We start from the raw sequence: 11,842 nt of genomic DNA, 5'->3' as shown, positions 1-11,842 counted from the left end.
TTTGATCAGTATGGAGCAAATGGGATTAATACCTTCAGGTCTCTGCTCAAATGTCACATCCATTAGAGAGGCCTTCTGGGGCAAACCTATAAAAAATACCACTCCTCTCCCGACTCCCCTTATCAACACTTTCTGTCCTCTTTACCCCACACTAGAATATAAACTTTGAGAGTCCATAAGGATTCTGTTTACTGCTTTATCACCAGCACCTAGCATGGCACCTCAGTAGTTTACTAGGGATTTATTAAATGTAAGAATTGGTCCATACTGAAGGCTTTAGGATTTAGGCTAGGGCCAGGACAGAGTTACAGATAAAGTGGAATTTTATAGAAAGTTTTAGAAAGCAATTTAAGGTTTAAGATAGACTGATGATCTACCAGAAGGCAGTCAGAAAAATTAAGAATAAACCTGATAATTATAGTTGACTGATTTCCTTAAATCATAGGATGAAGAAATGCTGTCTTAAGCACTATACATTATTTAACAGTATAGAGAAGACATAGTCCAATTACTTACACAGCAGTAAATAAAAACCTTTATTATAGTTAGAAGTTTGAGAATCACTTTCTTAGGCCTTGATTAACTTAATACATTGATTTTTTCTTTCCATTTTTCTTCATAGCATTGCACAATAAATAAATACATTAAGATACTCAGTTATGCTAAAATGTTAATAAAACATTTTATATTGAAAAATATCAATGATTTTTGATAGAGCAGCAAGAATTCTGTATTTTGTATTTTTGATTTCTTGAACTTACCTCTCAAATTCTCTTGTTTTTGTGCATTCCTGGGCTCCTTTACTAATCACTATTAAGAAATCCTGTGTCAAAACAAATGGCACACGTTCCCGTTTATAACCAAATTTTTTCTTCTTATGGTCCAAAAAGTGTCCAAAATCTATATGAAACAGCTTTCAAAAATAAAGAATTACATTATAGCTTGACAAATGCAGAAGTACAATATCCTGAATTAATAAATTTAAGAATGAATGCTGAAACATTTTAAAAAGAGAAAGCTATTACTTGTCCATCATCTTTAACCATGATGTTACTATTGTGACGATCTCCAATTCCCAAAATGAAGGTAGCAACACAATATCCAGCACATGAACGTGTGAACAGGTCAATGGCTGCATCATATCTACAAAGAAGAAATAAACACCTGATGAGAGTAGTGTGGAAATATAGAGTAATCCAGTCCAAATTGAGAAAAGATGGTCAAATCTGTATTGAAGAATGAAAACAATCATTGACATGAAGAAGAGGAAGTAATTATGTCCAAAGATTTGAGATAGAAAGGACATTTCTAGATATCCTCTGACTAAAGCATAATTCTTCTTATGGTGAATAAATACTGAATGTATCATGAAAAAAATTTTTTTCTAACCATTTTAACAATGAACTAGAAAGTAAATTTTGAAATGTTCAATGTTGATCTTTAAAAAAAGAATAAGCAATAAAGAAAAACCCATTTTAGATACCTAAAATTGGATGTATAAAGTTGGGTATATAGGGTTTCCCCACAATCATAAGTAATTCTGATCATTCAAACATAAAATCTCAAATATTTCAAAAGGTGAGCATATTTCTTTTCAAAGTAAGTACAAATGTTTTCTCTGGTCTCAAAGAAATGTACAGAATTGTTAAAAGACTCGTCTAACCAAACCTTAGATTGACATAGGAAGAGAAGAATAATAAACTCACATTTCTCCTTTGTTCTTGTCTTTGAGCCACTGGTGTAGTGTGTGGCTGTTGAACTGCAGTGCACCTTTCAGGCCACCTTTGCACTGAATCTGCATAATAGTGTGAGAATTTCGCACCACCTCAATAAGTCCCACACAGTCACCGATTGACAGACAACCATAAGGTAACATTCTGAAAAAAGATGAAAACATTTGCAATTAAATGATGGAATTTTAAAATAGCAAATATCCTAGTAGGCTAATACAGGAATATTCTTTTTGCAAATTTTCACACACAACCTTTACTCCTTTAGTTTTCTTTTAAAATTAGAAAAATAAAATAAAATAAAATAAAATTAGAAAAATACTAGAAAAATTCTCAAAATTATCTGCCATCATTTGTTATAATCTTCAAGTAAGAAAGCATTTAATTGTATAAGAGAAAAGCATTAAGAAGATTACTGTGGCAATTAAAATTTTATAAACATTTTTAACTTTAAAAATATGGGTGAATTTCAGTTTAACTGACATCTAAATAATACTTCAGGGCAGTAGTTCTCAAATTTTTGGTCTCAAGACTCACTTTATACTCTTAAAAATTACTGAGATCCCAAGGAGCTTTTATTTATGTGGATTATATTTAATGATATTAGCAATCAAAATAGAGAAAATTTAAAAATTAAGCATCAATTCATTTAAAAATAAAAAAATATTATTGATCATATAAATAATATCTTTTATGAAACAAAAATATTATATTAAAAAACTCTTAGTAATAAGAGTGACACTTTCCCATATTTTCTAATTTTTTTAAGTATGGCTTCACATGTGACTTTATATCCTACGTCGGTCATTTGGAAGATATTAGTTCACTGAGTTATAAAGTATCACCTTTCAGATGGTGATACTTTCATTATACCAACTAAAAAAAAAATCACAATTGTTAATATTGCCTCTGATCTCATCAGAAAAATCTTTACTTTGGGGAAGCTCTTATGCTTCTGGTGGTGCATACAAGTTTTTCCAAATTTTAATTTTTGCTTGAAAGCTCAAAGACATCCTATCATTCATTCATTTTCTAGAAAATGTCAGGCAAATACCCGTGTTTCAATAACCAAAGCTTGCCTATTAGTTATTTAAGTAAAAATAGCGTCCCATGGAAAAAGCAGCTAGTTTGGCTTGCAACTGTAATCACCCACAAATGCCTTTTCTTGATAAAACCATATTTGGGTCTGCAGCAGAACTGCTATATGGGTACCTCCCATTCATCACAGGGTATTAAAAAGGACATGTAGTCAAGGGAGATGTGAGCATTTAAAGAGAATATGAAAAAAACATCCCAATTGGAAACATCCCAATTGGCACATAAGTACGAAAGAACTCTGTTGTTCTCATAAGCTACTACTGTCCATGCTTTCTTTCTTTTACTTAAGTTCCTAAAAGGAATAGTCTACACTTATTTTCATTTTCTCAATTCCATGTAACGTAACTTCTATGCCTACCATTCTACTGACTCAACTTTTCTTATAGTTAACCATGAATCATCCAATCTAAGGGCTTTTTCATAGTCCTTAGGCTCTTACATCCCCTGAAGCACCCGATCACTGTAAACTGTGAATCTCTCCCCTCTTTTGGGTTCTGTGAAATACTTATTCTGATCTAGCTATCCCTTTGACTATTTCTTTTATGGAATCTTTCCTTCTATCTGCCCTGGTAAATACAGGAATTTCTAAAGGTTGGAATCCTGTTCATTCTCTCTTACTTTACTTTTCAATTTTATTACTGTTGAGCATGCTCATAGTTTAAAGAGTCACACAGTCCTATAAGGGTTGTTATATAAAGAACAACAACAAAACAGAGAATCCAAGTTTTAGATAAAAATGCTCTGACATTTTTTAAATAAATTTTTTATTTAAAATCAAACTTCAAATAAAAAATTTTAAGTTATTTATGTTAAAAGAATTTAGAAAATATCCTAAGATTTAAAAATATTTTGAAGATCTAACTTACATTCCAATGATCTAGCTTAACTTTAAATGCTTTTTAGCACAGTCATTTATTTACAATTAAATACAGTAATTACCAGAGTTATATAGTTAAATCCTTTACTCTGTCCAGTTCTGCATTCTCTTTTGTTTTGTACTTCCTTGGGGGCAGTGGTAGTAATGACATGTGTATCTCTCAGACACAGAAAATTATACCAAAAGAAGAAACTTGATTCATTCAACATTGTTTTTTGGAAAGCCGAAGGGATTAAGCAAAGAATCATGAGTTAAAAATTTGAAGTTGATGACTTAATTTTGTGCTTTAGCAAGTTATTTGACACGTCCATTTTTCTTCTTTGCAACAAGAGGGTTCTACTATGTGTCATTGATGTATTTTTATATACTAGTTACCCTCAATCTTTAAGAGTCATACAAATAAACCCTAACCTGCTCTGCTGCTACAGCTAGAGTTGACTCCTATGTCCACTTATGGACAAAAATGCTTTTGGAGAGAGCTGCCTTTGCTGGAATGACTCTACATTTGCAAAGAGATGAGAAAGAGAAGGAAACACTGTGAGAAACAAATAATAAGGACAAGATGAAGCATGACAGAAAACTTAGATATAACTGTAGAAGGTTGGGCAGAAACGAACAGAATGGGAAAACTTTAAGAGGAGTTCTTTTCATAAATTTTCCTTGTCAAACTGATTTAAGATTAGAGGCCTTATAATGTTTTAAAATTAGAAAATGTATATTATGAAAGAAACTTTGTTTTAACCTCTTAACTCCTGAAAGAAAATAGGGGGCATTTGTGTCTCCTATGTCCTGTCCTAAACAGTCACATCCCAGACACAGCTGCAGAGTCTTTGCCAGTTTATTAGAGATAGTTCTTGCCTAGCTGAATCTCTTAGCTATTCTATGCCAAGAAAGAGGAAGACAAATGAAAGCAGTTGTAATCAACTAGTATTAATTACTACTCCCTACATTTCTTCACAAATACATGCTTCTTTATGCTTTATAACTGATATTTACTAATAGTTCACTTTTTCAGGATAACTTTCAACATATATGTTGCCTTACTGGTTACCTACCGAAGATCAAGACCTTGATTTTGCCAGATATTTTCCATAATGCGAATTATTTGAAGTGTTAGCATATCTTGTCGTAAATCTGCAATTCAAATAATATGTATCACCACTTAATGCCATAAATGCAAATCTGGTGTCATGTCATCATGTTGCTTTCAAACAGAATATAAAGATAGCTGAATTTACTTTTCAAATTAATCTAAAAGGAAGCAATATTTTGATTCTTTAAACCATTTTTTAAAAAGATTTATTTATTTATTTATGATAGACACAGAGAGAGAGAGAGGCAGAGACACAGGCAGAGGGAGAAGCAGGCTCCATGCCGGGAGCCCGATGTGGGACTCGATCCCGGGACTCCAGGCTGGCACCCTGGGCCAAAGGCAGGCGCCAAACCGCTGAGCCACCCAGGGATCCCCTTTTAAACCATTTCTAAATATCTGCACAAATCCATCTATATATGTAGGATAAGCTAGCATGTATTTCACAAAAATTTTAAATTAAAATATTTAAAGTACCTATGTTTTTAATCCTTAAATTTGAACCTGTTTATAAATATTGGGGTTAACAGAATTCAGGGCCGAAAAGTCATTTATCAATAGAAACCCATCAATGATATGCCTACTGCTTCCTGCCACAGCCTGTTTCCAAGTACATTAGGACCTTCTTTTATATGATTTCTTAGTAGACTATACTTTTCTTTTGTACCATATTGTAATTTTATTTTTGTAATTATTTGTTTAATGTCTCTCTTCTCTCTGCTGGACTGTAAACTTTAAGAGGGCAGGGATTCTGTTTTGTTTATTCTTACAATTTGATGGCCCAGCACATCAAATATTTATGGAATGAATGGATACACACACAGCTAAGTAAATAATAGTTAGAAACTTATTTCAGGCCTTTCAATTCTAAATTTAGTACTTCTTTTTAAAGGATTAACATAGTCCAAAGGTTAAGACATCTGTTTAATATTATAATGTTATATATTTTACCACATGCATATTCCTTAAATGGCTTTCAGTAGTTTTCATGGTTCATAAATATCCTGTGTATAAAAAGATAGCTAAATTCATGCATCATAAGTTCATTAATACTCTTTCTTACCATCCCCATTTTTAAAGATGATCTCATTGTTCTGAAAGAGTAACTCTGACATGATGTCTGGGTTCTCCCAATTCAACCACAGTGGCCTTTTTGCAGAGGACATAATTCGACACTCTTCAAGCCTTTAAAATAGTTAAAAACTTTACTAGGCACCTTACTTTTTAAATTTTTTCTACCCTCAAATTTCTTTTAAAATACAGACAGTATAGTTTCTTGAAGTGTTATAAAAATTTAAAACCTTCTCCTCAATTTCATTTATGAATTCAATTCTAAGGGAGTACAAGGAAAAAAATAAATATTAAGCTTAAAACTTTCTTATATAATAGCATATGAATTTTCAACAAATATAGGGATATGCCATTCATTTTACAGATATTATATTTCATTTTTTTATCCTATGAAACCAGAAATTCTGGCCAGAGAAAGTTTTAAACTCTATTATTAAAGTAATAAAAACTCATTCTGACTAAATGCAGTTCTGAACTTAAGAAACCTGAACAACTCTTATTTTGCAGGGTAGGATAATGGGAGAGGGAAGCATATAATTGAATATTCTGATTAAAATGGACTTATTTTTTCTCAAGATTTTCTCCAGGAAGTGTACTTGTTTAAATATATCAATAAAACTTCCAATAAGGTACATTACCTGAGATTTCCTAGTTGATGAGCAGGATTTAGAGGAGATAGAAAACCTTGTAGAGCATCCATGAAATCTGGTCGCCGCATTTGCTCAACTAAAAACTTCATCTGTACCTGATAAATGGGCACACTCATGTTTAGAAACTGATTTCCTGAAAAGTAAAACTAATTGCTAATCTCTTTTATATGTTGGAACCTCAGTATTGTATAGACTATGAATTAATATCCTGTATTCAGATTAGAAAGGTTTCTATCACACAGAGTAACACAACTCAGGGAGAGGCAGGAAGGACAGCATGGCCTACTCTCCCGTAAGAGCCCCGCTGACACAGCCCATGTTTTGGCTCTAGAGCAGGACTTGGTCAACTATGCCAGTTTTTGTAAATCAGATTGCACTGGATATAGCCATGCCCATTCATTTAGATATTGGTGGCTTTCACACTAGAAGAGCAGAGATGAGTAGTTACATCAGAGATTGCATGGCCTGCAAAGTCTAAAATATTTACTATCTGGCCTTTCCAGAAAAAGTTTGCTGATCTTTGTTCTAGAGGAAAAACTACGGAGATCTTGTGTTAGCTTAGTAACTTTACTTTTATGTGTTGCAGAAAACATACTCATTTTCTCTCTTGAGTAGAAAAGGTCTAGTGAGGCTAAAGGAAACTGGAAAAGGACTTATAAAAACATTTGTTAAACTGAGTCTCACACTATACTCAGGTTCCCGTATGTATGCAGAAACATCTCTTTTTAATCAACTGAAATCAGAGCCCAGACTGCTGAGTTATATTATGCAACAACTGCCATTTCATGTTTTTTTTTTTTTAATTTTTTAAAAAAGATTTTATTTGTGTGAGAGAGAGAATGAGTGAGAGAGAGAGGGAGCAGGGGGAGGACAGAGGGAGAGGCTGACTTTTCACTGAGCGGGAAGCCTAATATAGGGCTTGATCCTGAGACTTCAGGATCATGACCTGAGCCAAAGGCAGATGCTTTACCAACTGAGCCATCCAGGTACCCAAACTGCCATTATTTTAGGAAATCTTCATCTATCATAAATATAAAAGGTGAGTGGGGGGCAAAAGAGGTTAAGAGCTAGGAATTCATAATAAATTAATTTTCATGCTATAATTTTAGTAATAACTTTTTTTTTTTTCTTTTTCACTATGGATAAGTGAGTAGCTAGAAAATCTAGTTTTCACTGACTACGGCAGCTCTTGCTGACATAAAGGCATTTCTTTTTCTATCCCTATCAATCCTAATGTTAGCACACTGCTTCCTATGCTTTATCATTTTTAGGATAAAGCATGGAACCACTCAAAGAAACTGCTTTTGTTCATCACGATCCCATTTAAGCCAATACTAATGTAATGACTTTGACATTTCTGATTAGTCCACTGTATCAGAGCCAACCTTTGAAATGAAAATTCCAGCTTAAAGAAATGCCTATATTTGCAAATTTAACTAATATTTAGTTTCCTTTTTCTTACCTGTTACAATATAAATATAATAAAATTTATTCCTTCAAAGCAGTTTAGTCCCCTCTAGCTCATGATTTTAGCATCAGAAACAGCACTATTATTATATTTTATTTATTTTATTTTATTTTATTTTTTTATTTTATTTTATTTTATTATTTTTTTAGAGACAGAGCATGAGCAAGGTGGAGAGGGGCAGAGGAAGAGAGAGTATCTTAAGCAGGCTCCATGCCTATTGTGGAGTCTGACTCAGGGCTTGATTTCATTACCCTGAGAACATGAGCTGAGCCGAAATCAAGAGTCAGATGCTTAACTGACTGGGCTACCCCACAATTATTTTCTAGTAACATTTATTTGAGCTTATATTCCACGAGTTTAATAAAATCAACTAAGTCACACTATGACATTTATATTAATATAGTAACTTTCTTTAAAATTTTTTTTCATGCAGTATTAATGAAGATGTTAGGAAATTCATCAGTACTGCTAATTTACATTCTTCATGCGTGGGGGCTCTTTATTTAAGATTTTATTTATTTATTCACGAGAGACACAGAGAGAGAGAGGCAGAAACACAGGCAGAGAGAGACGCGGGTTCATGCAGGGAGCCTGATGTGGGACTCTATCCCGGGACTCCAGGATCATGCCCTGGGCCAAAGGCAGGTGCTCAAGTGCTGAGCCACCCAGGTGTCCCAGAAAAACTTATTTTAAAAGTTAGGACTGTGAAAAGACAAGGAAGTGAAAGAAGAAAGAACTAACATTTACTGGGCACTGCTTGCATTCTGGGGACTGTAATATGTGCTTCAGCGCATCTCCTGTAATTTAATTCTCACAACTATACTATGTAGAAAGTATCATTACCATTTATAAATGAGGAAAATGGGTCTCAAAGACTAAATAATGTGTCTAACATTACACAGCTGAGAGGCGGTGGCACCTGGATCCAAATCCTGATATGCTTGATTCTAACGCCTACTATCTGCATCTACCTCAGGCTCTCAGATTACCCTGCCCCACAGCAATGAAGAGTCCCAAAAACAAACTAAAGAGTTACATACCTTTTGTGTTTCATCCTTCTTCTCTTGTTTGAGAATGTCAGTTAAGTTAATGAGCTTTTCCATAGCCTCAACTTGCCTATTTAGGTGCTTCAAATACATCCCACAAGCACGGCAATAGGACTCCAAAAGCAGGCCAAACCTCTGACTAACCGTTTTATTGTGCATCTCAGATCTAAAAGAGCAGTATAAGATTAGTAAAAAAAAGAAGAATCCCCCCAACACTCATGATATATATGGCCTAAAATAAGTATATGTATATATGTATATAATCTTAAGAAAATAATAAAACCCATTTTTGAAATCTAATAAATGTTATAACATTTCAATGTTATAACATGATTTAAAATTTATCATTTGAAGGCAAAATAATCAAGAATTTAAGATAGCTCCTGGAACTGTAAATTTAATAAACTAGTTTTTAGGCCTATTTTAACTACTTTTCATTTACTAATCTTAGCACAAGATATATTAACCACATAAAACAAACTGATGGTTACCGGAGGGGAGGTGGTTGGTGGCTGGGTGAAATAGGTGATGGGGATTAAGGAGTGCACTTGCTTTAATGATGAGCACCAGAAGTGAGTTCTATAGAAGTGTTTAATCACCATATTGTACATATTATAATACTAATAACATTACACTGCATGTTAACTGGAATTTAAATAAGAGCTTAAAAATAAAGATATATAAACATGAAACAAATCAGCACAAAAGTAATAAAATGGACAGGGAGGGAGTGACAAGCTCAGTGAGTACTATTTGACCCTGTGGCATACATGTCCCTTTTTCATACTGTCTTTGAATTTAAGTTATTTTAAACCTAGCTTCAAGATTCCATTTTGATTCATTTTTAACATTTAAAAGACCAAGTTAATTATAAAAAAAAATCAAGTTAATTATAAATCTTTCTAAATTTAGAAAACAGTATATGGCTTATGATCTCACCTTGAGTATAAGATAGATCATATTATTCTCCAAAATACTTTTTATTCTTAATTAGCTTGTTTCCTAGTTAAAAAACTTGGGATTTCAGTCACTATTGTTCTGAATTCCAAGTTAGGATTATTTTCCTTTATTTTGGGTATTTTAATCCACACATACAGTAAAATCAACTGCAGTATTAACCAATATTAATCTAGCAAATTTTTCTTTGCTTAAAGTAATATCAAAGTCTTTAAAAACATTTCAGCTCTCATTTCTATATAAAATTCAAAACTGAATTTAATATTAAAGAGAAAAAGCTGAAAGAAAGCTTACCACTGGTACAACTAACTTTCATTATGGAAAACTCAGACAAACAAAAACAGTATGTACATAATATTTATAGATCTATTAAGAAAGCAAGTAATATATATCTAAAGAATTTAATGGGAAAATAACGTGACTTACTTTAAATGCCAAAAGAAAAAATGCCCAATCCTTTGATTAGTCAATGCTTTCTTGAGTAAAAATCTCACAAGCAGGTTATCCAAATATTGTTCGTATTTTAGGACCTATGTGATTAAACACAAACAAAGACAACGTTGTATTGATCAGGGTCAGTTTTTGCAGGGTTGGACTTAAAGAAACATTTTAAGAAAGTAGGTAATACTGGTAATAAAACTGACTTTTATTTATTTTTATTATTTTATGTTTTAAAAGATTTTATTTACTTATTTGACAGAGAGAGAGCGGGAGAGTGCAGGAGACAAGCAGGGGGAGCAGCAAGCAGAGGGAGAGGGAAAAAGAGAAGCAGGCTCCCTACTGAGCAAGGAGTCCAATGCGGGGCTCAATCCCAGGACCCTGGGATCATGACCTAAGCCTAAGGCAGATGCTTAACTGACTGAGCCACCAGGAACCCTTAGAACCGATTTTTTAAAAAGTGTAAAACCAGTATAGATAAAGATCCACAGTTTGGATAAAGTTGCACAGATTAGAATAAAACATTATATTTTTGTTTTACAATATTTTACCTGTACTAGCTGAATTAGGTACTGAGAAAGCTTGTCATCTGTTAAGTATTTTTCCAAGCACCGAACAGCAAAACCTCGAACCATAGGATCTGGGTAATTACAGTCCAGAAGCTCCATAGCTTGTTCAGGTTTGATTGGAGGCCAATCTTTTACTAAGCAGTACATCTGTTATGAGAAAGACAATAAATCTATTTAAAAAGCAAAGATAGTTGTGAAGGACCCTCTAAGACATTTTCTTACTTTCTTATTTTAAAATTCGTTAAGAGCCCTCCTTATGAATTCGGTGCTTAAAATGTTCAATTCTAATTAACTTCATCAGTGGAAGTGGTGTGAATAGTATTTTTCTCTATTAACATAAAACATAATATTTAATATTATTGTTTCTGAGAGAAAACAATTTGAGTGACACACCAATTTTATATGACAGTTATTCTGTAATCTCAAACATGCATTTACCTGAGCTACTTCATCTCTAGAATTCCATTTAACGGACAGAAGCAGTTTGGGTAGAATTTCAGGGATAGTTACACAATAGTGTCTGTGTGGAAAAGACAAAACAAAACAAAAAACATTCTTGCATGTTATTCAAAAGGCCTAGATATCTAAATTTTCAACTATGTAATCTTTCCAAACACTTTTAAAACTTACTATTACTAGCCTTTTCTAAAATCAAAAGAAATCAGCATTTAACACTATAGTTATGTATATATAAAAGTATACATAAATATATACTTAGACACAGTTATAATGGCAAGGAAGACATAAGAAAAATCCAAATGGAAGACAGATATTTCAAAAAAATTATGAATTTATTTCATAATACTATATAGCTCCTTTTATTAACCTACTTATGCAATAGAAACCAT

The 11,842-nt window shown here is 32.9% G+C and overlaps 1 protein-coding gene across 1 annotated transcript in view; it reads right to left on the bottom strand.

The window, feature by feature from the left end:
• The window catches only part of PIK3CA (phosphatidylinositol-4,5-bisphosphate 3-kinase catalytic subunit alpha), an 80,027-nt gene that overhangs the window by 4,419 nt on the left and 63,766 nt on the right, over positions 1 to 11,842 (bottom strand). Inside the window, exons 11-20 of the mRNA XM_072807460.1 lie at positions 11,433 to 11,514; positions 10,977 to 11,141; positions 10,414 to 10,517; positions 9,025 to 9,196; positions 6,505 to 6,611; positions 5,859 to 5,980; positions 4,761 to 4,839; positions 1,707 to 1,877; positions 1,026 to 1,143; positions 762 to 913 (exon numbers count right to left, since the gene is read on the bottom strand). Coding sequence (XP_072663561.1) covers positions 762 to 913; positions 1,026 to 1,143; positions 1,707 to 1,877; positions 4,761 to 4,839; positions 5,859 to 5,980; positions 6,505 to 6,611; positions 9,025 to 9,196; positions 10,414 to 10,517; positions 10,977 to 11,141; positions 11,433 to 11,514 — 1,272 coding nt within the window. The remainder of the gene's footprint in view (positions 1 to 761; positions 914 to 1,025; positions 1,144 to 1,706; positions 1,878 to 4,760; positions 4,840 to 5,858; positions 5,981 to 6,504; positions 6,612 to 9,024; positions 9,197 to 10,413; positions 10,518 to 10,976; positions 11,142 to 11,432; positions 11,515 to 11,842) is intronic.

Source organism: Canis lupus, chromosome 31 (assembly GCF_048164855.1).
Source record: "Canis lupus baileyi chromosome 31, mCanLup2.hap1, whole genome shotgun sequence".
NCBI lineage: Eukaryota > Metazoa > Chordata > Mammalia > Carnivora > Canidae > Canis > Canis lupus.
The sequence above is the reverse complement of the archived record's forward strand: the minus strand, read 5'-3'. Positions and strand labels throughout refer to the sequence as shown.